Source organism: Pongo pygmaeus, chromosome 22, assembly GCF_028885625.2.
Source record: "Pongo pygmaeus isolate AG05252 chromosome 22, NHGRI_mPonPyg2-v2.0_pri, whole genome shotgun sequence".
Lineage (NCBI taxonomy): Eukaryota > Metazoa > Chordata > Mammalia > Primates > Hominidae > Pongo > Pongo pygmaeus.
In genome coordinates this window covers 46,387,253-46,413,574 of record NC_072395.2, presented here as the reverse complement: position 1 = coordinate 46,413,574, position 26,322 = coordinate 46,387,253, and the positions used below count along the sequence as shown (strand labels likewise).

The following is a 26,322-nucleotide window of genomic DNA, read 5'->3' as shown; positions in this document are numbered from 1 at the left end:
GGCACATGCATTTGCCCTCTTTTTGTTGACACTTCTGCTTCCTGGTATGTTTTCCTTTCAGTTGTGTCAGTTTCATTTTTTTTTTCATTTATATCCTACAGAGTTTCTTAAACACTGAATATTATTTCCTAGCAGCCAGATGCCTTGAGCAAGTAACAGTTTTGTTACTTACTTTGGGTAAGTCTCCTTCCAGACCCCCAGGCCCACTTGATAATTTCCTATGTGTACTCCCAGAAATGGTCTGTGTATGCTTACTGTTGTTATACAGCTGCATTTTCTACTTGAATGTGAGTACTGTTTGCTACTTTGTGTCTTAGAGATTATACCATATCTACTTATTCTTTCAAAGATATTGCCTATGTAATCTCATGATAAATGAAAAAAGCAAAATTATAGGTACTGTATGATTGCAACTACAAAGGAATATGTAGGGGAAAAAATCCTGGTGGGAAGTACATCAAAATGTGTTGGAATGATAAGAAATTTTTTTCTTTCTGCTTTTCAGTCATTGTTATAGCATATTGTTACAAAATCCCACAGCATTTTAAAATCTTGAGTTGTAGTGGTTTATTGAATGTTGAAGATTACTCTGTCTTTACAGTGCAGACTTCCCTGCTTTGGTTGTGAAGGCCAGTGGTCTTGCAGCTGGAAAAGGGGTGATTGTTGCAAAGAGCAAAGAAGAGGCCTGCAAAGCTGTACAAGAGATCATGCAGGTAGGCTGAGTCTTCTGAAAAAATTTATTTTTCTATTCATACTGAATAAATACCCTTTTAAGTTTAAAAAATGTTCCTCACAATAAGGAAAATCTATTTTCAAACATGGGTAAGTTATTTTTTATAATCCCATGTATTATAATCCATCTCTATAAAATAGTTATTATGGATTTACACTGTAAATTAAACCATGATTGTATTATTTTGAAGTAAATTGTAACATCCTTTGTTGTCTGCCACTGAAAGAAAATCCTCAGACTCTAGAACATATAAATGAATTATCACGCCATCCATGAGGACAAAAGTATTTGTCCCACGTGTCCCAGGTCTAAGAGAAGTAAATTAATGAATGAATATGCCTTGTCTTTCGTGATCGATCTTTGTTGTTGTGGGTTTTCTGTCCTTGTAGAAATCTACTTTCACAAGCATGCTTTAGTATAGTTATTACAGCCAAACATGTATAATTATAATCGGAAGTAAGGATTAAGTGGTGATAACGAAAACATCTGTTTTTCCCACACCTTATTTGAAACTGGATCACTAAATCTTCAGGAGAATATTAGAGATGTGTTTATTCCGTCTGTACCAGTGTTAGCTACACTATTGCCACATTAAAAATAGGAAACATTTATATGTTCCCTTTGAGTCTTTCTGAAAGGGAAAGAAAAATTACAGTACTCACTGGTTCGTAATACAAATGCTGGATAATGCTAAAAGTCAACTAAGTATCAAAAACTAACCAAACCTCTTTTTAAAAAAAAAAAAAAAAAAAAATCTTACCATCAGGAGAAAGCCTTTGGGGCAGCTGGAGAAACAATTGTCATTGAAGAACTTCTTGACGGAGAAGAGGTGTCGGTGTGTATATTCATCTTTTTGGCTTTTGTAGTGTATAAGAAGCTGTCATCTGACCTGTGTACCCCAGAAAAGAATTGATATACTCTGGTTGCTTCATCTAAAAACATAAACCCAGCAGTTACAAAGGAATTTGTATACTTTTATTGTTGGGGGTGCAAATGAAAAAATAATTGATCCTCTGTTAGTCATGCCTAGTGTATGAGTGGGGGCACTTGGACTTACATCACACACTATTGAGGTTCTGGATTAATTCAAGCATTCATGCTTTTTCTTTCATATACAGTTTATTGCATAATAAATAAAGTCACCTTAAACCAAGTTTTAATGCCTGGAAGCTTAAAGTGGGGGAAAGGTTGAAATCTTTTACTTTGAAAGTAGCTTGGTTTTTTCTAACTTGCCTCAAAAATTACAAATCCTTCAGAAGTTGAGTACGTTATGATTCTTGATGTATGTAACTTATGTTATTGACGTTTCGGTTCATGTCTCTGCAAAAAAAAAAAAAAAAAAAAAAAACTTTTCCTCAAAGAAGAATTAAGGGACATATAGTTTGCCTCACGAAATTTTTTTTTTTTACTTTTTGACAGTTAACATAAATGGACTATTTTGTTTTCCTTATAGTGTCTGTGTTTCACTGATGGCAAGACTGTGGCCCCCATGCCCCCAGCACAGGACCATAAGCGATTACTGGAGGGAGATGGTGGCCCTAACACAGGGGGAATGGGAGCCTATTGTCCGGCCCCTCAGGTACTTCCCGAAGACTCTGCTGAAGTCTTGTAGTTGGTTTTCTCAGAGAACTCTTAGATGATACTTTCTATTTTGTTTTGTTTTCTGTTTGTTTGTTGCTATGAATTATGTTACTAATCAGCAATTAAATGAAGAGTATCTTTTCTGGTCTCTAAAACTAACTTTTCCTAAAAGCCTTTTTTGAAGAACTAAAATAAGCCAATCTAAAGTATAGTATGGGTTGAATAGATCCTCCTATTCCCTCCTCTCTACACCCAATTTTTAACACATGGGAGCCTGTTGTGGTCTTGGATTCATCTTTGGATATCCGTGGTTCAGCACAAAAGTGTTGTCTATGTGTATCTGTGTGTGTGTGTGATACGAATTGAGAACCAAGTCAGATCAGAATTTCTTGTGTGCGTGTGATATGAATTGAGAACCAAGTCAGATCAGAATTTCTTGTGTGTGTGTGATATGAATTGAGGACCAAGTCAGATCAGAATTTGTTCTGATCTTTCTACTTCATAACAGACAACACGTTTCCAAACAATTTCTGCAGTTTTTGTTTTTGTTGTTGTTTTTTGAGACGGAGTCTCGCTGTGTCACCAGGCTGGAGTGCAGTGGCGCGATCTTGGCTCACTACACCCTCCACCTCCCGAGTTCAAGCGATTCTCCTGCCTCAGCCTCGCGAGTAGCTGGGACTACAGGCACACGCTACCACGCCAGGCTAATCTTTGTATTTTTAGTAGAGATGGGGTTTCACCATGTTGGCCAGTATGGTCTGGATCTCTTGACCCGTGATCTGCCCGCCTCGGCCTCCCAAAGTGCTGGGATTACAGGCGTGAGCCACCATGCCTGGCCTTCTGCACAGTTTTTTTTAGGAATTTGTGCTGTTGGCATATAAGTAGGTTAGCAATCCAAAAACTCACCTATTCTTTTCTTTGATGATAGTCATAATTGTTTGTGCTAAGGTAGTGCCCCTTTACATATTTTTCTTGCTTAAAAGATTAAAAATAGGCCGGGCACAGTGGCTCATGCCTGTAATCCCAGCACTTTGGGAGGCCGAGGCAGGCGGATCACCTGAGGTCAGGAGTTTGAGACCAGGCTGGCCAACATGGAGAAACCCCATCTCTACTGAAAATACAAAAATTAGCTGGGCGCGGTGGCACATGCCTGTAGTCCCAGCTACTTGGGAGGCTAAGGCAGGAGAATCACTTGAACCCGGGAGGCAGAGGTTGTGGTGAGCCAAGATTGCGCCATTGCACTCCAGCCTGGACAACAAGAGTGAAACTTCACCTCAAAAAAAAAAAAAGATTAAAAATAAACTTCATTTTTTTTAAAGACTTCATAAGTGTAGGCCAGGCACGGTGGTTCACACCTGTAATCCCAACACTTGTATTAAAACTACCATTTGGTAATAGTGTATTCTAAGAACTATATCTGGGTCTAATTTTTACAATTAAATTCATAAACCCAGAATCTTATGTATATAGGCTTATGAAATATGCAGCGTATACTGGTAAAGGTACAAAGAAGCCTTAGGGTAGGAGAGAACTTATTTCTATTACGTTTCAGGAAGTTATTTTTGGCTAGTTCTTTTAAGGGTGTATTTTTTGAAAATCATAAAGCTAAAATACCTACTTGATAGAGTCATTGTGAGGATTGAGAAAGTTTAAATCTTTCGTGTTCAAAGTGCTCAGCCTGTTTCAGGTAGTAAAAAAATGAGTTATCCTCATCATCCCCTTCTGTTGTCCCATGTAATACTACTTAGACTTTTTAAGTTACCTGTTACATTTAAGTGTTTCTGCACGTTCTCCAGGTTTCTAATGATCTATTACTAAAAATTAAAGATACTGTTCTTCAGAGGACAGTGGATGGCATGCAGCAAGAGGGTACTCCATATACAGGTAGGCCCACCCACATTACTATGGAAGCCACCTATAGAGTAACTTTCTACTTTTGATAAAACTTATTTTCCATTCCCCTTTTTTTTACCACTTTTTAATGGACCATTTTTTAAATGTTTATGATTTTTCCAAAACTTTGATTATTAGAAGTTTATGTAGTAGATTTTATATTTGTAATACAGTGTCTTCATTATAGATTTTCTTTCTCTCTTTTTTTTCTTTTTTAATGAAGGTATTCTGTATGCTGGAATAATGCTGACCAAGGATGGCCCAAAAGTTCTAGAGTTTAATTGCCGTTTTGGTGATCCAGAGTGCCAAGTGGGTAAAAATATCAAAGTATTACTTAGTAGAAGATATGTGTTATTTTAATCTTGGAATTTATCAGCCTGGAAGTAATTTCCTTTGAAAAATTCATGCAAGTTCTGCTAGTACCCCAGTGAATAAAATGTTTAAGGAAAACTAAAATTTATCCTACTTGCCATGTGGATTATGTTTTTCCAGGTAATCCTCCCACTTCTTAAAAGTGATCTTTATGAAGTGATTCAGTCCACCTTAGATGGACTGCTCTGCACATCTCTGCCTGTTTGGCTAGAAAACCACACCGCCCTAACTGTTGTCATGGCAAGTAAAGGTTATCCTGGAGACTACACCAAGGGTGTAGAGATAACAGGTGAGTGTCAGGGAGCAAGAGGTTGGAGTACAATGTGACAAGTGCCAGCACCACAGCAGACCTCCCTCTCACACTAAGGCTTGCTCTTGATAAGAGTGTGAAGCCATCAGAAACCTTTCAGAGGGTCTTAACCATGTTGCTTATTGGTTATGTGTGTTCAAATAATCCGCAATTACTGTATTCAGAGAACCGTTGATTTCCCTTCCTGTGCAAGGAAGACATAAGTGGCAGAACCACATCTCCTGAGTGTCACCCAGTGCAGCCTTCCACTTCCACCTGCCTAGAGCCAGGGTAATAATGAGATTCTCTGAGAGTCAGAGGAACATTAGTACAAAGTATATCAATAAGATATATTTTAGAGGTGAGGACTCTGAATTATCACAAATGCATACAGTCTTGTGTGGTTTGACCCCCAGTTTACAGTGTACCCCATAGTCACTTGGATGGCAAAATTCAAACAGTTTCAAAGTTTATCCTTCTCTTTTTTTTCTCTCTCTTTATATAAAGTAGGTGAAACATCTCGTTAAATGATGTTAAATCTAAGTTCCAGTGCCATAAGTCCAAAGGCAGACCTCTGTGACCCCTAGCAGGCTATAGTTTGGCCACTCTCCGTGCTCCAGTAGTGTATTTGCGGGGCGGGGGGGGGGGGGGGTTCCTTTTTTTTACAATGGACTCTAGCTCTGTCACCCAGGCTGGAGTGCAGTGGTATGATCTCGGCTCACTGTAACCTCCGCCTGGGATCAAGCGATTCTTCTGACTCAGCCTCCCAAGTAACTGGATTACAGGTGTGTGCTACCAGGCCCAGCTAATTTCTGTATTTTTAGTAGAGACAGGGTTTCACCATGTTGGCCCGGCTGGTCTCGAACTCCTGACCTCAAGTGATCCGCCTACCTCGTCCTCCCAAAGTGTTGGGATTACAGGTGTGAGCCACCGTGCCCAGCCTCCAGTAGTGTATTTAATTCAACAACCCCATAAACTGTCTTGCCCAGACACCAAGTCCATTGCCTTATGAATCCCACGCATGGCAGCTAGGCAGGCAGTTAGGAATTGATTCCTTTTGAATATGGACAAAGAAAGAAATGGGCCAGAACCAAGATCCCTTGCATTGGTGAAATTTCCCTAAGATTGAAGTAACAAGTGTGTAATATTTCTGCCAGAGCAATATTGAGTTTTACCAGTACTGGCAGGCAGACTAGCCATTCAAAATCACTAATTGGCTTTGTGTTGTAAAAACACTCAGGGAAGATGTATATTAACAAACTACCAAATAGGACGCTGACAAAAGAAATAGAGATGGAAAAAGAAGACCACCAGGAGATGAAAGAATGGTTTTCTAAAAATTAAGAAGAAGTGTTATCTTTATATAAACTGTCCCCTTTGGTCACTTTAGAATTTAGAATATATAGTCTAAGAATGTTTTAAGTATAAAGCTGTATCTGAGAGTTTAAAAATAATTCAAAATACAGTGGAGTGGTAGGAATTTGGGGCTGACCCCAAAACTTAATTTAAGCCAAGTTTGTCTTAAAATCGTACAAGTGTTATAATAGTGAAAAGATTACTTATGTTTTGCATTGTACTGATCATATTGGTTATACTGAAAAGAAAGAAACTTAAGTCTCATAGTCTGGTTAAAAAAAAAATCAAAAAAGAAAAAAAGCAGCTTTAATTGAATAACTGTGATGAAAAGAAGTTCCTTTACAGGCCAGGCACGGTGGCTCACTCCTGTATTCCTAGCAGTTTGGGAGGCCGAGGCAGGCGGATCACTTGAGGTCAGGAGTTCGAGACCAGCCTGGCCAACATGGTGAAACCCCGTCTCTACTAAAAATACAAAAACAATTGGCCAAATGTGGTGGTGCATGCCTATAATCCTAGCTACTCAGGAGGCTGAGGTGGCAGGATGGCTTGAACCGGGAGGTGGAGGTTGCAGTGAGCCGAGGTCGCACAACTGCACACTCCAGCCTGGGTGACAGAGCAAGACCGTCCCAAAAAGAAAAGGAAATTCCCGGCTGGACACAGTGGCTCACGCCTGTAATCCCAGCACTTTGGGAGGCCGAGGCAGGCAGATCACGAGGTCAGGAGATCAAGACCATCCTGGCTAACACGGTGAAACCCTGTCTCTACTAAAAATACAAAAAATTAGCCGGGCGTGGTGGTGGGCACCTGTAGTCCCAGCTACTCAGGAGGCTGAGGCAGGAGAATGGGGTGAACCTGGGAGGCAGAGCTTGCAGTGAGCCAAGATTGCACCACTGCACACCAGCCTGGGTGACAGAGCAAGACTCTGTCTCAAAAAAAAAAAAAAAAAGAAAGAAAAGGAAGTTCCCTTACTCTTAAGGAAAAGATTAATGTGATCAGATGCAGGATTTTTGTTTCTTTCCTCATTAAACAATTGCTTTTATAATGAGATTTACGACAACACAAGAATTTAGGTTGTCATCCTAAAATAGCAGACAGTTCTTAGGAGAAAAGTCTATTTACTATTATATTGCATTAAAACCTGTCAGGGCCGGGTGCAGTGGCTCATGCCTATAATCCCAGCATTTTGGGAGGCCAAGGCGGGCAGATCAGGAGGTCAAGAAATTGAAACCATCCTGGCCAACATTTTCAAACCCCGTCTCTATTAAAAATACAAAAACTAGCTGGGCGTGGTGGCGTGTGCCTGTAGTCCCAGCTGCTCATGAGGCTGAGGCAGGAGAATTGCTTGAACCCAGGAGGCAGAGGTTGCAGTGAGCGGAGGTCGCGCCACTGCACTCCAGCTTGGCAATGGAGCAAGACTCCGTCTCAAAAAATAAAAGAAGACCTGTCTGATAGGGAAGGTTCTTTTAAGTGAGATAAAGATCTTTAATTTTTAATTTTTATGTGTTTATTTATTTTGAGACAGGGTCTCTGTTGCTGGGTTTGGAGCAGTGGTGCGATCACACCTCACTGCAGCCTCAAACTCCCAAATTCAAGTGATCCTCCCACCTCAGCTGGTGTGTGCCGCCACACTTAGCTATTATTATTTATTTATTTATGTATGTAGAGGCGAGGTCTTGCTCTGTTGCCCAGGCTGGTCTCGAACTCATGGACTTAAGCAGTCCTTCTTGCCTCAGCCTCCCAAAGTGCTGGGATTATAGGCATGAGCCACCGCACCTAGCCAAGTTTAAAAAAGAAAAAGAAAAAAAGAAACTTGTGGAAATTGTAAATCACTTCACAGTGTGAAATACTGTTGCTATTTCAAATCATATGTCAAATATGTTCTCTTCTAGGGTTTCCTGAGGCTCAAGCTCTAGGACTGGAGGTGTTCCACGCAGGCACTGCCCTAAAAAATGGCAAAGTAGTAACTCATGGGGGTAGAGTTCTTGCAGTCACAGCCATCCGGGAAAATCTCGTATCAGCCCTCGAGGAAGCCAAGAAAGGACTAGCTGCTATAAAGTTTGAGGGAGCAATTTATAGGAAAGACATCGGCTTTCGTGCCATAGCTTTCCTCCAGCAGCCCAGGTAAAACTCTAAGCAAGTTAGCTGTAGTGCCATTTCAGAAACTGGCCTAAATGGCTATGTAGAACATTTCATTAACCCTATAATAAGTCCTTCAGTATTCTTTTCTCTCTGTGGGACTGATACAATCTTGGTTCGTATTTTGTTTGAATCAAAACTGGTTATAGCAATATTCAAATTAAATGGAAAAAACTTCATGATAGCTTAAGTTTGGAAAGTTTAGCAAAATCACAGTGGTACTGATTTTTATTTGTTTTCTATTTTTTTATTTTATTTTTTAAATTTTTTGAACAGGGTCTTCCTCTCTCGCCCAAGTTCTCATGCCTCAGCCTCCCAAGTAGCTGGGACTACAGGCACAGACCACCACACCTGGCTAATTTTTTTGTATTTTTTGTAGAGATCGGGTTTCACCATGTTGCCAAGGCTTGTCTGAAACTCCTGGGCTCAAGTGATCCTCCTGCTTTGGCCTCCCAAAATGCTGGGATTATAGGCATGAGCCACTGCACTTGGCCTGATACTGATTTTTATTCCTTGCGTTATCACATAGTGTTGTATTTGAAACATAGTTCATGGTTTTATCAAAGAACTGAAGGTGAGAATATTGGTCATCTAACTTTGTAATTTGATTTGATTATACTGTAAATTTTGACAGTCTCATTTTATCACTGCGTTTGTATCTATTACTAAAATGTATTTTTTGACCTCTTACTGATTCATTGTTGGTACGTACAAACTGTTGACTTGTAAAATCAATAAAGTCTTAGTTGGAAATGTGGATGTTTTGATTTCTTTTTTTTTTTTTTTTTGAGACAGAGTTTTGCTCTTGTCACCCAGGCTGGAGTGCAGTGGCATGATCTCGGCTCACTGCAACCTCTACCTCCCGGGTTCAAGTGATTCCCCTTCCTCAGCCTCCTGAGTAGCTGGGATTACAGGTTCCTGCCACCGTGCCCAGCTAATTTTTGTGTTTTTGGTAGAGATGGGGTTTCACCATGTTGGCCGGGCTGGTCTCGAACTCCTGACCTCAGGTGATCTGCCTGCCTCAGCCTCCCCAAGTACTGGGATTGCAGGCGTGAGCCACCGTGCCTGGCCTGATTTCTTAAAAATATGTCACATTTACTGTTGTTCATGAAGTTCATTTACAAATAATGAATAAATTTTAAGACAAAACTTTTTTACCAATGTAATTCAAGCTATACTGTTACCAAGAGGCAGATTTTTTTAAAGTTTAAACACAGATTTTCCGAGAATCAAGAACATTAAAATACCATGCTAAAAATTTATTTTTCATTTAAAAATGACTAGATTCCATTGAAATGACCTATTTCAAGGGACTGCAATCTCAATTCTAGTCTGAATTATTTAAGTTATAAAGATGAAAAAATTGAAATGCCACAGTGTTAGTTGCTACTGGAGAAAAAGATTTTTAAAATCAGTCTTTGTTTTCTATCTGAGAGTGACCCTGGGCTGCTGGCTTTGAGTTAACTGCCAATGCACTCAACTGTATTCTGGCAGCTTGTTTTTTTGTTTTTTGTTTTTTGTTTTTGTATGCTTTTTTTAAAGACACCTCTATAAAAACACATATTTCGGCCGGGCGCGGTGGCTCAAGCCTGTAATCCCAGCACTTGGGGAGACCGAGGCGGGCAGATCACGAGGTCAGGAGATCAAGACCATCCTGGCTAACACTCAACCCCCATCTCTACTAAAAATACAAAAAAATTAGCCGAGCGCGGTGGCAGGCACCTGTAGTCCAGCTATTCGGGAGGCTGAGACAGGAGAATGGCGTGAACCCGGGAGGCGGAGCTTGCAGTGAGCCGAGATCACGCCACTGCACTCCAGCCTGGGCGACAGAACGAGACTCCGTCTCAAAAAAAAAAAAAACACATATTTCTTCATGTATCACTGCATCCCAGTAGGCCAGAGTTCTCATTTTTGCAAGTCAAGACTACAAAATCTGCAGTGTCATTCACAAATTTGATCTCTAAATGTAGTGCTCCGACTTGTGGGTCCTATACAGAAGGAAATGATGCACTGAGTATCTTTACCTGGTTTTGCTTTTGTCATAGTGTTTACTGTCCTCAGCTATTAGGAAACAGATACAGTTATATATTATTGCAATTAAGAACTCAGTTTAATTATTTAGGGATACTTGTGTACAGTTTTTACAAATCTAATTTTCACTTTTTTGACTTGATTAGGCATTCCTCTTAACAAAATTAGAAAAGTTATAGCACAATATCAGTATATCTACTTTTAAACAGATGGTTGCCAGGGTCTGGGGTAGTGGAGAATGGGGAGTTATTTAACTGGGACAGACGTTCAGTTTTACAAGATAAAGAATTATGGAGATGGATGATAGTGCTGGGTGCACAGCATTATAATTGTATTCAATACTATTGAACTGTTCACTTAAAAATGGTTAAGATGCTGAATTTTATGTTGTGTATATTCTACCTTAATAAAAAATCGTTTTAAAAAATCAGTATATTTAGCAGCCTGTGAGAAGTACTTCTGGAAGAAATAGGTGATTAAGTTAGAATAGTGGTTCTCAGGGATGATGTAATCAAGTCAACTGGGGAGATTGTTCAAACTCATTTCAATTCCCAGAGCCTGCCCTAGACCAGTTAAATCAGAATCTGTATAGATGGGGCCCAGGCACTGATTTTAAAAAAATTTAAGCACTTTAGGGTATGTGAAAATCACTTGGGATATCTTCTGCTTTAAATAATATTTTAAGATTAAAATAATTTTCCCTGGCGTTTAGGTGATGACTTGTTTTTAATTCTTTAGGGGTTTGACTTACAAGGAATCTGGAGTAGACATCGCAGCTGGAAATATGCTGGTCAAGAAAATTCAGCCTTTAGCAAAAGCCACTTCCAGATCAGGTCAGTGATCCTATACTTTGCTAATTCATTAACTTTGATATACATTGTGAATGGATTTGGGTTTTATATTTAACAGGAATTTTTTCCAAAGTAACCAAACTTACAGCTTGGTTACTGTAAGTTTTGCCCTGCTTAAGCCAAACCCAGTCTTCTGCTTTCTTTTCTTTAATATTAAAGAAAGTATTTCTCATCTATCATGTTAAACTCAAAAGGATATTTATGCTCCTTTACTTTTTTTTTTTTGAGACAGAGTCTTACCCAGGCTGGAGCGCAATGGCACCATCTCGGCTCACTGCAACTTCTGCCTCCTGGTTTCAAGCGATTCTCCTGCCTCAGTCTCCCAAGTAGCTGGGATTATAGGCACCCACCATCATGCCTGGCTAATTTTTGTATTTTTGTAGAGACATGATTTCACCATGTTGGCCAAGCTGGTCTTGAACTCCTGACCTCAGGCGATCTGCCCACCTCAGCCTCCCAAAGTGCTGGGATTATAGGCGTGAGCCACCGTGTCTGGCTGGTCCTTTACTATTTAATTACTTTCTATTTTTTTTTGAGACAAAGTCTCGCTCTGTCACCCAGGCTGGAGTGCAATGGTGCCATCTCGGCTCGCTGCAAACTCCACCTCCTGCGTTCATGCCATTCTCCTGCCTCAGCCTCCCGAGTAGCTGGGACTACAGGTGCCCACCACCATGCCCAGCTAATTTTTTTGTATTTTTAGTAGAGACGGGGTTTCACCGTGTTCGCCAGGATGGTCTCGATCTCCTGACCTTGTGATCTGCCCGCCTCGGCCTCCCAAAGTGCTGGGATTACAGGAGTGAGCCACCGTGCCCGGCCTTAATTACTTTCTTAATTCTTTGAGCACATGGTGCAATCTCTCATACTCAGGAAGGGCATCTCTTGTTTCAACCATTCTTATGAAGAAGTGGCATGTATATACATGTTTAACCTATTAACATGTTACATGTTAATCTATTAAATGATTACATTCTCCCAGTTGATTTGATTATGTCATCTCTGAGAACAGCTGTTCCAATCATCTATTTCTTCCAGAAGTACATCTCACAGGCCGCTAAATATACTGATTTTTTTAAACTAGTAGACATTTAAATAATTACATGTTTAATCTATTAAAATGTAGCAAGTAATTAATTTCCTCTCCAACAGGCTGTAAAGTTGATCTTGGAGGTTTTGCTGGTCTTTTTGATTTAAAAGCAGCTGGTTTCAAAGATCCCCTTCTGGCCTCTGGAACGGATGGCGTTGGAACTAAACTAAAGGTAATCAGACACCTTTGTGAATAAAGGCCTTTTAGGAAAGATGACGAAATTTATATCAAATATATATTTTTCTTCTCTTGACATATATGAGCAAAAAAGGACCATAACAAATAACCATGTAAAATGGCTAAAATATCTGAACATTTCTAATAACAAATTATTATTTAGATTATATTTGGATGGAAGGGTACTTTAGAGGATAAAAGGGGATACTTTTAGACCAAGTAGCTTGTCAGAATTTCGTGTTCTTTTGTTTTTAGGTGTTAAGAGCAGCTAGCCAAATGGATAAGATACAATTTTGAACTTATTCCCTAATGTGGATGTTTATATTATTCTTACATAGATTGCCCAGCTGTGCAATAAACATGATACCATTGGTCAAGATTTGGTAGCAATGTGTGTTAATGATATTCTGGCACAAGGAGCAGAGCCCCTCTTCTTCCTTGATTACTTTTCCTGTGGAAAACTTGACCTCAGTGTAACGGAAGCTGTTGTTGCTGGAATTGCTAAAGCTTGTGGAAAAGCTGGATGTGCTCTCCTTGGTATGATCAGCCATTTTAATCAATAACATGTCATTCTTCTTTTTGTGTTTTAGCCCTACGTAAAAATGTGATCAGTGCCAATGTAGCTAGCAAGAGAGACTGTATATCACCAGATGCAGCAAATGAAATATAGGTAAAACTACCTGAATTAAATTTAGAGCCTGCTACCTTCAAAGCCCTCCTCAAGGGTTTGTCCACTAGACCCATACTCCTAAACTGTCAGACAGGCCTTATCTTTCTTTCCAATTTTTGGCCACCTTTTAACATCCGCATCAGTCTCAGTAACCTCCTCAACAAACAGGTTTAGGAGTTATTTCCTCCTTATTGACCCCACGGTACAGGCAGATGGGTTCCTGGCATTCCCGATCTTAGCTAAAGCCAAATTTTCCCATAGAGTGACATAAATAATAATATACGCCCAAGTTTTATAGAAGTATCTTTATACATGAAATGTTTGAGCAAAATGAATCTGTAGGTTGACCAAGGAACAAAACAACCTCTTTTTTTTTATTTAAAAAAAAGTGGTCGGTCTCTGTCACCCAGGTTGGAGTGCAGTGGTTCAATCACAGCTCACTGCAGCCTTGACCTCCTGGGTTCAAGGGATCCTCCTGCTTCAGCCTCCCAAGTAGTTGGGAACTACAGGCATGTGTCACCAACCCAGCTAATTTTTGTACTTTTTGTAGAGATGGGGTTTTGCCATGTTGCCCAGGCTGGTCTTGAATTGCTGGGCTCAAGCTATCTGCCCATCGCAGCCTCCCAAAGACACTGCCTCTGTTTTTTTTTTTTTTTTTTTTTTTTTTTTTTTTTTTTTTTTTTGAGACAGAGTCTCACTCTGTCGCCCAGTCTGGACTGCAGTGGCGCGATCTTGGCTCACTGCAAGCTCCGCCTCCCAGATTCACACCATTCTCCTGCCTCAGCCTCCCGAGTAGCTGGGACTACAGGCGCCCGCCACCACGCCCGGCTAATTTTTTCTATTTTTCAGTAGAGATGGGGTTTCACCGTGTTAGCCAGGATGGTCTCAATCTCCTGACCTCGTGATCCTCCTGCCTCGGCCTCCCAAAGTGCTGGAATTACAGGCATGAGCCACCGTGCCCGGCCAGAAACTGCCTCTTGTATATGACCATTTAAACCAGAAATTGTGCCGTCTTGCATCTCCACATGTGTGCACCTAATCTCAGCTGGTCTACCCAGGACCCCTTGAGCACCAACCCTAGTCCTCCACATGACCCTTTTCCACTCTGACAAGATTAAAGAAACAACCAAATTGCAGGCACAATTGCGTAATGATGGAAAAGAAACAGAGAAGGTGGTTCAGCTATAGCAGATGATAAAAAAAACTTCAGTTCTCCTTAAGAAGATAAGGGTAAACAATATCTCTGGTATTGAAGAGGTGAGTATGTTTACAAATGAAGACCAGTGATCCACTTTAACAACCTAAAATGCTGGTAGCATTTCTCTGGGGCAGTGAACACTTTCACCGTTACAGGCCATGCTGAGACAAAGCAGCTGACAGAAATGCTACCAGCATCTTAAACCAGCTTGGTTCAGACAATCTGACTTAAGGAGACCGACTGAAGCTCTGCCCAAATAGTCTGTGGATGGAAAAGGACTGCTTGCTACTGGAGGGGATGGTGATGAAGTTCTAGATCTTGTGAGGAGTTTTGATGAGGCTATTAAGAATGAGGCAAACTGAATTGAGTCAACTTCTGAAGAAGAAAAAATATGAAGTAACTAGGAGCTGCTATTTTACATTATGATTGCTTTCTGAAATTGTTTATGGATCTGATAAAATCTAGATCTCTAATATTTTAAGCCCCATTTCCCTTGGACACTGCAGCTCTTTTCAGTTTTTGCTTATACACAATTTATTCTTTTTTTTTTTCTTTTTGAGATGGAGTCTTGCTCTGTGGCCCAGGCTGGAGTGCAATGGCACAATCTCGGCTCGCTTCAACCTCCACCTCCCGGGTTCAAGCAATTCTGCCTCATCCTCCCAAGTAGCTGGGATTACAGGCATAAGCCACCATACCTGGCTAATTTTTGTGTTTTTTAGTAGAGACAGGGTTTCGCCATGTTGGCCAGGATAGTCTCGAACTCCTGACCTGATCCACCTGCCTCGGCCTCCCAAAGTGCTGGGATTACAGGTGTGAGCCACGATGCCCATCCCATAATTTATTCTTTGTAGCTAATTAAGCTAAAGAAGCCTGGGAATAAAGTTTGAAACAAACAAAAATTGCCTTTCAACCACCATTTAGAACACAGTTTCTTATTTGGAGTCTGCCTGTACCTTATATCTTGACATGATGTAATTGTAAGTAAAATGCTATACTTTTTAAGCTAGGGTATTTGGAGTTGGGCAGTCCCAGTTAAGTCACTTCTTTAAGGTTGTATCATCACCTGAAAAATGGACTGATTATAAGGATCAAATACATATGAAAGCAGTTTTGAAACTAAACAGCTATAGAAATGATGTTATATTCAACTGAGCATTCATTCTGTGAAAGCAGTGGTGTTTGGAGGCTGCATATATACTTGTAAAGGTGTTACCTAATCTCACCCTTTGTGGAAACAAGTGCTATTTCTCCTGAAATCATGCTTGGTGGAAAGTTCTGTTAGACAGCTGGTAGAGTACATTTTCTTAAATGTTTGTAGGACATAGCCATGTGTTAATTGTTCATGTTAAGAGTAGCCTGTGCCACTGTTTCCTAGACAGATTTATAAAAACTCTGATTTCTTTGTTCTTGTCTTATCCCACCAGGAGGTGAAACAGCAGAAATGCCTGACATGTATCCCCCTGGAGAGTATGACCTAGCTGGGTTTGCCGTTGGTGCCATGGAGCGAGATCAGAAACTCCCTCACCTGGAAAGAATCACTGAGGGTGATGTTGTTGTTGGAATAGCTTCATCTGGTCTTCATAGCAACGGATTTAGCCTTGTGAGGAAAATCGTGGCAAAATCTTCCCTCCAGTACTCATCTCCAGCACCTGATGGTTGTGGTGACCAGACTTTAGGTAAACTCCCTCATGTTTAAACTGTCCTGCTTGGAAATGCCTGAGCAAGCATTTAGTGGTTTTAGTCTCTCATTACTTAGAGCTAAAAGGGAATGAATTACCTTGGTTTGCTACTTGGTCATTATTGTAGAGCTGGTGTCATTCTCCAGAGTTGATTTTTATGTTTTGGTTTTCTATTCATAGGCTAAGTTTTTGTCTTCTCTCTTCAACATACAGGGGACTTACTTCTCACGCCTACCAGAATCTACAGCCATTCACTGTTACCTGTCCTACGTTCAGGACATGTCAAAGCCTTTGCCCATATTACTGGTGGAGGATTACTAGAGAACATCCCCAGAGTCCTCCCTGAGAAACTTGGGGTAGATTTAGGTAAGATCACTAAAACGAACTTCTATTCAGAAGATTGCTAAGGAAAAAAATGCATTGTGCGAGAAAACTATGGGTAGTTAGTGACACATGATTACACATGGAAAATTCTTAATCATTGGGGGTTTTGGGAGGGAAAAACTCGTTGACCCTTTTCTATCTCCTTTTGCTTCATTATCTGTATTTATAAGATATAAAATATTGTCATGTAATTGGCTTACATAAAGTTGAAGTACTCTAAGTAGGTCCTCCAAGGGGATTGGTAACTTCAAGCTCTATTAAGATGGAGCCCTACACACCAGGAAAGGAAATGTTAGCTATTAAGTAATCCGTATGCGAGATAAAAGGACCTAAACCAAGGCATAGAGAAGGGAGGCACATTGGAGAATCATTTTATGCTTAGAAGTAAAAAGAAGTCTCAGGTTTCCAGTTAAGCAGGTGAGTAGGTGGTAACATCATTAACATAGGAAGAAGAGTAAGTTTGGAGTAGAAGGTTTTAAAATCTTCAGTGTGTTTATTCCAAGGTGACTGTGAGCAGAAGTTGAAGTCATGCTGAAGATAAATTGGGTGGTTATTTGCACGTAGTAATAGTTATAGCCAAGAGAATGAGGGAGATCAAAAGGTTGTTTCTCAAAGTAGAGTGACTGAAAAGAACAGTCCAAAGCAGAGGATAAACCATGTAAAAGTATTATCAAACCAACATGGGATTTTTTTCTTTTCTTTTTTTTTTTTTTTTTTTTTTAAGACAGAATCTCACTCTGTAGCCCAGGCTGGAGTATATTGGCACGATCTCGGCTCACTGCAAACTCCGCCTCCTGGGTTCAAGCGATTCTTCTGCCTCAGCCTCCCAAGTAGCTAGGATTACAGGCACCCACCACCATGCCCGGCTAATTTTTGTGTTTTTAGTAGAGACAGGGTTTCACCTTGTTGGCCAGGCTGGTTTCGAATTCCTGACCTCAAGTGATCCGCCCGCCTCAGCCTCCCAAAGTGCTGGGATTACAGGCATGAGCCACCGTGCCCGGCCCCCAGGTAGGATTTTAACGTGACACTGGTCTGCAGTGTCAGGTACAGCACAGAGATCTGGAATAAGCACTAGAAAAAGACCAGTGTATTTTAGAGTTAGGTCAAAAGGCAGTTTGCTGGACATAGATACCACCCACTAGAGAGTTGTGGCAGAGTTGTGGAGACAGTGGGTAGAGATTTCTGTTTGAAGAAACATACTGGTAAAAGGGAAGTGGAATAATTTTATGCATGCAGCAAAAGTGGGGGACAGAGTCCTCCCTCCCTGTGTTCTTTTTTGTTTTTGGTTTTTGGTTTTTTTTTTTTGAGACAGAGTCTCGCTCTGTCGCCAGGCTGGAGTCGTCAGGCTGGAGTGCAGTGGCGCAATCGCGGCTCACTGCAACCTCCGCCTCCCGGATTCAAGTGATTCTCCTGCCTTAGCCTCCCAAGTAGCTGGGACTACAGGTGCCCGCCACCACGCCCAGCTGATTTTTGTATTTTTAGTAGAGACGGGGTTTCACCGTGTTGGCCAGCATGGTCTCAATCTCTTGACCTCATGATCCACCCGCCTCGGCCTCCCAAAGTGCTGGGATTACAGGCATGAGCCACTGTGCCCGGCCCCTCCCTTCCTTGTTTTTGTAAAATAAAGTCAGAGAAACTTTTCCAGCTATAGTCAACTAATACACATTGGTTTGAAGGAGTAGAAACTGAGGGAGTTTACGTAAAATAACTTCCCTGTGAAGTATTAGTGAGATGAGCGGGCCTGGGGTGGGAGCTTGAAGAGAGGAGTGGATAAAGTAGTCAAGGTCAAACAGGAATGAGACAGCGAGCAGGACTGAAGGCACAGGTGAAGGTGAAGCTGCTCATGTAGTTTTTCTCCCAGAGTAAAAGCATGTATATAGCCTTGAAGCAAGAACAGAAAAAAAATAGATTAGTTAGGTTGATCCAGCTGAACTAAGCAGGTATTGGGGTCATTCATTGGGGAGAAGCAGTCAGAGTGATAGAGGTGAGTAGATATGGTGAGCTAACCCAAGAGTCAGAGCGTATGTGAAGCTCAGAGAGAACTGAAGAGTCAGAGGTAGGTTGTGTGGAAGTGAGGAAATCGGCAAGGGAAGCTGGGAGAGTGGTCATATGGGATTTCAGCCTAGTCAAGGAAGCAAAACAGTCAGGCCAGGCTAGGCTGAGTGGGAGTCTCTTCCAGGTCCATGGACTGAGCATAGTAAGGAGTTGAAGGATTCATAGGAGAGTGAAACTAGTGGTTGAAGACATTCCTTGGGTAGAAATGCTTTCTGGTGAGCATATATAAGAACCTTAATAAGTAGTTCATTCATCATCCTTTTCAAATAGTTAAAAACAGTTGCCTGCTGATAAATGGGGAAAGGAGGCAGGACTGATTTGTGCATTTGCTAGTTTTTGTGGTATAAATACTCCCATCATAGCTGCTTTAAAAATGGCTGTTTAACAGTCTCTACAAGCTGGCTTTAGCACACCACTAGTTAAAAACAACATAGTAGTCACCTCATTAAGAAACTGAAAGTGATATAGCCATATTCCTGAAAGCAGTTATATTTTGAGTTACACAAATGTCTGTATTCCAATAAAAGCCATTGCACAATTCCTTGCATCAGCCTCTAAAGTTTCTTCCAGGAATCATACTTTGACAACAGATTTAAGTAAGGACTTCTGGGGGTTTTTTTATTTGTTTTTTATTGAAACAGAGTGTCACTCTGTCGCCCCAACTGGAGTTCAGTGGTGCGATCACAGCTCACTATTGCCCCAACGTCCTGGGTTCAAGTGATTCTCCGACCTCAGCCTCCTAAGTAGCTGGGACCACAGATACACGCCACCACACTTGACTATTTTTTGTATTTTTAGTAGAGACGGGGTTTCACCACATTGCCCAGGCTGATCTCAAACTCCTTGGCTCAGAGCAATCTGCCCATCTCAGCCTCCCAAAGTGCTGGGATTACTGGCATGAGCTACCACACCCGGCCAGGACTTTTCAACATTAAAATTACAACTTACATTATTCATGAAGTACTTGTTCATTTATAGAAACTAGACTCTTAGTCTGCCAGTGTTTTTGCCTATAAATACTTTGTAAAACTTCACTAAAACAAGATAATTTGGTAATCTGCTACTTGCCCTGCCATTAAATATGTCATCACTATCTACTTGTCTTAGTAGCATTATTTTTGATAACAAGTATTCCATTTTATAGATGTACCACTATTTAGTTTTAAGTTGCTATTCACTTTTAACTATTGAGAGCATAGTGAACAATGTAGTTAATAAATCTTCTGAGCTCAACTATTAAGAATGGACATTTCCCAGCTACTATAAATGGAATTGAATCTAAGAGTCATAGACATGTGATTCATTTTTATTTTTATTTATTTTTTTTTTTAGACAGTCTCACCCTGTCACCCAGGCTGGAGTACAGTGGTGCAATCTCAGCTCACTGCAACCTCCACCTCCCGGGTTCAAGCGATTCTCCTCCGTCAGCCTCCCAAGTAGCTGGGATTACAGATGTGTGTCACCACGCCCAGCTAATTTTTGTATTTTCAGTAGAGATGGGGTTTCTTCATGTTGGCCAGGCTGGTCTCGAACTCCTGACTTCGTGATCCGTGGGCCTCGGCCTCCCAAAGTGCTGAGATTACAGGCCTGAGCCACCGCACCCAGCCTCATTTTTAAAATTGTATCAACTTCAGGCTGGGCATGGTGGCTCACCCCTGTAATTCCAGCACTTTGGTAGGCTGAGGTGGGTGGATCCCCTGAGGTCAGGAGTTCAAGACCAGCCTGGCCAGCATGATGAAACCCTGTCTCTACTAAAAATACACACACACACAAATAACCAAGTGTGGTAGCACATGCCTATAATCCCAGCTACTTGGGAGGCTGAGGCATAAGAATAGCTTGAACCCAGGAGGCGGAGGTTGCAATGAGTCGAGATCACACCATTGCACTCCAGCCTGAACGACAGAGAGAGACTCTGTCTCAAAAAAAAAAAAAAAAATTGTATCAACTCCAAAGTATTAAAAAACTGATTATCAGCTGAGCATGATGGCTCATGCCTATAATCCCAGCGCTTTGGGAGGCTGAAGCAGAAGAATTACATGAGCCCAGGAGGTCAAAACTAGAATGGGCAACATGGTAAGACCCTATTTAAAAAAAAAATTTTTTTAAATAGCCAGGCATGGTGTCACATGCCTGTAGTCCCAGCTACTCAGGAGGCTGAAGTGAGAAGATCACTTGAGCCTGGGAGATCAAGGCTACAGTGAGCCATGTTCATGCCACTGCACTCCAGCCTGGGCAACAGAGCCAGATCCTGTCGCAAAGAAAAAAAAAAATTATCCAATAAATAAATCAAATAAATATGCAGAACTGATAGTAAACCTTATTATTTAATAAAAAGCTAAGTTCACATTGGCTTCCCTTTCTTAAGAGCATCATAAATAATTTAATTCAATATAGTTTTTAAAAAAAATCAGATCCCATAATCGTAGATTCCAAAGAACTATCCAGATTCTTTTTAAATTCAGAAATGTTGTGTGTGTGTATATAGGCCTTACCGAAAAATTTTTATTAGAGATTTTTGTTGTATTATTTGTGATAAGAGAGAATGTATTCTTTTTTTTTTTTTTTTTTTTAATTTGAGTCGAAGTCTCACTCTGTCCACCAGGCTGGAGTGCAGTGGTACCATCTCGGCCCACTGCAACCTCCACCTCCCAGGTTTAAGCGATTCTCCTGCCTCAGCCTCCCGAGTAGCTGGGACTACAGGCATGCGCCACCACGCCCAGCTAATTATTGTATTTTTAGTAGAGAAGGGGTTTCACCATCTTGGCCAGGATGGTCTGGCTCTCCTGACCTCGTGATCCGCCTACCTCGGCCTCCTAAAGTGTTGGGATTACAGGCATGAGCAACCACGCCCGGCCGAGAGAATGTATTCTTACATCAGACCTAGGAAGTCTAAATTTTAAAACGAATGAGAGGGAGAGGGTGTTGATCTGCCTTCCATTAACATAACTTTTCTTGAGGAGTGTATGCATTTTCTCTAAATATGTAGATAAGCCATCCAGTTTTGCATTGTACTTTGGGTGCATTTTGGTCATCGCAAAGACTCCGTCAAACATTCACAAAAGGATGGTATACTGGCCTTTGCTGGAATTCAGCTACTAGCTCATCTGATCCATTAGGGAATGTCTAAGGGTCTAGTTAGTTAATGTAGCACAAAACCTCACTCAATTGTGAGTACTGGCCAAATGTGTCAACAAAAAAATGTTCTTAACATCTAAGGTACAAATGGATCCCCAAATAAAAAGTTCTCAGAGGCCAGTTTATAGTTTTACCCTACATAAAATAGCAGAGCCTGATTATAATTTCCATATCTTTGAATATGTGCATACTTTTGTACTTTGTGTGAGAAGGTAGGAAAATCAAACAATTTGTGTCTATTTTTTTCAGATGCCCAGACCTGGAGGATCCCCAAGGTCTTCTCATGGTTACAGCAGGAAGGACACCTCTCTGAGGAAGAGGTGGCCAGAACATTTAACTGTGGGGTTGGCGCTGTCCTTGTGGTATCAAAGGAGCAGACAGAGCAGATTCTGAGGGATATCCAGCAGCACAAGGAAGAAGCCTGGGTGATTGGCAGTGTGGTTGCACGAGCTGAAGGTACTTGCTCCTTATTCATTTTTAGATATATAATTTTAGCTGTATAATTTTAGCTATACCTCAGCCTTGCCTCACAAGCTTTCTGCCCACCTTTTAGTGCAGCCATCGCTATGGCAACTATCTTTACACAGATGTAACATGACAGCACCCACCCCAGCAATACCACGTATCTCTTCATTTCTGCCTCAGAACTCTGAGCATTCATGCATGCACAGCCACACCCCACAGGATCGCTTCCCAAAGTAATCTCCCTACACACAAGACCTCATGGCTCTGCTTTGTCACTCAGCTCGATTCAAGGAATAGCGAGCAAGCACCCTGACAAGTACTGTATCAGTCAGGACTCTGCGAGAAGTGCTAGAACTTGGCAGAGGGGCAGAAAATCCACTCAGATTCACTAACAAAGATGTCACATGCTTGCTTTGGCAGCACACATACTAAAATTGAAACGATACAGAGAAGATTCACAAAAATAAAAAATAGAAAAAAAAAATGTCAGACCTTGTTGACTTTACCTCTATCTGCCTTTCTTTCCTCTATTGTGTAGGATTCATTTTCAAGCAGGTTCTCCAAATGCCGGAAAGATAACATCCTTCAGCTCACATTACAATAAGAAAGAGAGACCCGGCCGGGCGTGGTGGCTCACGCCTGTAATCCCAGCACTTTGGGAGGCCGAAGCGGGTGGATCACGAGGTCAGCAGATCAAGACCATCCTGGCTAACTCGGTGAAACCCCGTCTCTACTAATAAATACAAAACATTAGCCGGGCGTGGTGGCGGGCGCCTGTAGTCCCAGCTACTCGGGAGGCTGAGGCAGGAGAATGGCGTGAACCTGGGAGGCGGAACTTGCAGTGAGCCAAGATCGGGCCACTGCACTCCAGCCTGGGCAACAGAGCAAGACTCCGTCTCAAAAAGAAAAAAAAGAGAGACCTTCTTTCTTAACATCACATATCAAGCCTTTAAATGGCTTTGCTGGGTCACATGCTTATCCCCGAGACCAGGAGGTCATGGCACTACTGTGGGTGGTCTCACTAGGAAGATTTGGGGAGTAGGGGCAGAATACTGGCAGGCAGTCATATATATCCACTGTATGCTTCAAGATAGTGATGTGATCTGCAGCTTTTAGTTGAAGTAATTACATATGTCCACCTTTTGGAAGTTTTTATGAATGAGTAGTGTTAAGTGATACAAATGTGTTGTTCATTTTAGTCCTTGCATTATCTTATTTTCAGGATAAAATATACCCTAAAGTTTTCATAAAATATTTTTCTTTCCATTATTCCTGTTAATTCACAATTGTTCTTTACTTATTTATGGATATGTTTGAAATGAAGGTTCCCCACGTGTGAAAGTCAAGAATCTGATTGACAGCATGCAAATAAATGGGTCAGTGTTGAAGAATGACTCCCTGACAAATCATTTCTCTTTTGAAAAAAAAAAGGCCAGAGTGGCTGTCTTAATATCTGGAACAGGTGAGATGTGGCTTCCTCTTCACTGTAGAGCTGTTGACTGCCCTTCCTTTCCTCCCCGCACTCTTATGAGGTTGTAAGGATACTCTCGGCAGAGTCTAGGGACTGGGGGGAATCATGAGGGTTGTCTTTGTCTTTCAGCATTCTTAGTCTTTCCACTTTTCTTAGGAATTTGAGACAGCTCCCAAAGAAAAAAGTAAAGGATTTCAGAAAGCTGGGATTATAGGTGTGAGCCACCATATCCAGCCTCTTCCAGTTATTTTAAAATGTGTAATAAATTATTGTTTGAATATAGTCACCCTGTTATGCTATCAAACACTATATTTTGTTCATTCTAACTATATTTTTGTACCCATTAGCATCCCCTCTCCCCGTCTCTCCCACTACCCTTCCTAGCCTCTGGTAACCATCATTGCACTATCATCATGAGTTCAACTGTTTTAATTTTTAGCTCCCACAAATAAGTGAGAACATGTGAGGTTTGTCTTTCTGTGCCTGACTTATTTCACTTAACTTAATGACCTCCCGTTCCATCCATGTTGTTGCAAATGACAGGATCTCATTCTTTTTTATGGCTGAATAGTACTCCATTGTGTGATGTACCACATTTTCTTTATCCATTTGTCTGCTGATAAACATTAGGTTGCTTCCAGATCTTGGCTATGGAGAATAAACATGAAACTGCAGATATCTCTTTGATAACACTGATTTTCTTTCTTTTGGGTATATACCTAGCAATGGGATTGCTGGATCATATGGTAGCTCTGTTTTTTAATTTTTGAGGACCCTTCAAACTGTTCTCCATAATAATTGTACTAATTTACATTCCCAATAGTGTGTGACGGTTCCCTTTTCTCCACATCTTCGCCAGCGTGTTATTGCCTGTCTTTTGGATGGTAGCCATTTTAACTGGGGCGAGACAATATGTCATTATAGTTTTGATTTGCATTTCTCTGATGATTAATGACATTGAGCACCTTTTTATATACCTGTTTGCAATTTGTGTGTTTTCTTTTAAGAAATGTCTGTTCAGATCTTTTGCCCATTCTTAATCAGAGTATTAGATTTTTCCCTAATGAATTGTTTAAGCTCCTTATATATTCTGGTTACTAAATCCCTTGTCAGATGGGTAGTTTGCACATATTTTCTACCATTCTGTGGGTTGTCTCCTTACTTTGTTGATTGTTTCCATTGCTATACAGAACTTTTCCATATTTACTTTAGTTGCCTGTGCCAAGAGAAAGGAAATTTAGAAGCCTCACATATCACCAGTCTTTTCCAAGACATTTATTCAGAAAATTTGACCGTCCCCTATTCAAAATGGCACATCTCTTTTTTTAAGAAGTGTGAGGCTGGGCGCGGTGGCTCACGCCTGTAATCCCAAATTTGGGAGGCCGAGGTGGGCAGATCGCCTGATGTCAGGAGTTCCAGACGAGCCTGGCCAACATGGTGAAACCCCATCTCTACTAAAAATACAAAAATTAGCCAGGTGCGGTGGTGGGCTCCTGTAATCCCAGCTACTCGGGAGGCTGAGGCAGGAGAATTGCTTGAACCCGGGAGGTGGAGGTTGCAGTGAACCCAGATCGTACCACTGTACTCCCAGCGTGGGCGACAGAGTGAGACTCCCTCTCAAAAAAAAAAAAAAAAAGAAGAAGAAGTAGTATGAGCTCACTGCACTGCTGTTTTTCTCCCTTCTCAGGATCGAACCTGCAAGCACTCATAGACAGTACTCGCGAACCAAATAGCTCTGCACAAATTGATATTGTTATCTCCAACAAAGCCGCAGTAGCTGGGTTAGATAAAGCGGAAAGAGCTGGTATTCCCACTAGAGTAAGTTACTTGGGCAAATATCTTTCCTGTGGGCCATATTTAAGCTCGTAATCTGCCCTCACAGGACCCTGGTCTGTGGGCACTTGTTCTTGGGACTTTGCCATTTTGGGTGGGTGCTGGGCTTGCCTTCTCCTTCATCCTGTCCCTTTCTTAATAATCTCTCTATCAGGTATATCTTTACAAGGAAGTGAAGTATGGTCTGTGTAAAGGTTGAGTTTTTAATTATTTTTGGTAATTCATTGAAAAGGGTTGTGCTTATCTTTTTCTATTACAGGTAATTAATCATAAACTGTATAAAAATCGTGTAGAATTTGACAGTGCAATTGACCTAGTCCTTGAAGAGTTCTCCATAGACATAGTCTGTCTTGCAGGATTCATGAGAATTCTTTCTGGCCCCTTTGTCCGGAAGTGGAATGGTAAGCAAAAATTATTCGACATCACATTGGCAAATCAGTTGAAAATGGTCTCCAGAACAGATAACTTGCCACACAATCCCAGTACTGAACACCCATCCCAGAAATCCAACTCCTGTTTGACTGTGATATTTTATTAATACTTTAACACAGGTCACAGTTTAATTTCCTTTGTTTTACACTAAAGAATGATCCAATGATGATTTATTAACCTGCTCTCCGTTTACTTTGGCTTGCTGTAATTAATCACTTTTTCTAATGTAGCTTAGTTTTGTTTCACATTACTGCAAAGATAATATTTCATCTTCTGAATAAATATTCAGAAGACCTTCCTTTATTTGTTTGGAAGCAAAAGAGAGTGATTCCATATATCCCAAAATGAAGAGTCCATCCTCTCTTAGGAAGCATAGACCATTGCCAGGAGTTGGCAAGGAGGAGGTTATTGCCAGAAAACACATACTATCTATGTTACTGCCTTCTTCCCAAAAGCCTTGACTGCATCCTGTTTGTGTAGGTTTGTACACAGTT

The 26,322-nt window shown here is 41.0% G+C and overlaps 1 protein-coding gene across 2 annotated transcripts in view; it reads left to right on the top strand.

The window, feature by feature from the left end:
- GART (phosphoribosylglycinamide formyltransferase, phosphoribosylglycinamide synthetase, phosphoribosylaminoimidazole synthetase) overlaps window positions 1–26,322 on the top strand; it is a 37,101-nt gene that overhangs the window by 9,705 nt on the left and 1,074 nt on the right. For both annotated transcript variants that reach the window (XM_054468739.2, XM_054468742.2), the window contains exons 5-20: window positions 602–713; window positions 1,500–1,568; window positions 2,187–2,312; window positions 4,111–4,198; window positions 4,431–4,516; window positions 4,700–4,868; window positions 8,114–8,345; window positions 11,130–11,224; window positions 12,389–12,498; window positions 12,842–13,040; window positions 15,796–16,047; window positions 16,264–16,416; window positions 21,877–22,083; window positions 23,417–23,554; window positions 25,251–25,381; window positions 25,656–25,797. In XM_054468739.2, coding sequence (XP_054324714.1) covers window positions 602–713; window positions 1,500–1,568; window positions 2,187–2,312; window positions 4,111–4,198; window positions 4,431–4,516; window positions 4,700–4,868; window positions 8,114–8,345; window positions 11,130–11,224; window positions 12,389–12,498; window positions 12,842–13,040; window positions 15,796–16,047; window positions 16,264–16,416; window positions 21,877–22,083; window positions 23,417–23,554; window positions 25,251–25,381; window positions 25,656–25,797 — 2,309 coding nt within the window. The remainder of the gene's footprint in view (window positions 1–601; window positions 714–1,499; window positions 1,569–2,186; window positions 2,313–4,110; window positions 4,199–4,430; window positions 4,517–4,699; window positions 4,869–8,113; window positions 8,346–11,129; window positions 11,225–12,388; window positions 12,499–12,841; window positions 13,041–15,795; window positions 16,048–16,263; window positions 16,417–21,876; window positions 22,084–23,416; window positions 23,555–25,250; window positions 25,382–25,655; window positions 25,798–26,322) is intronic.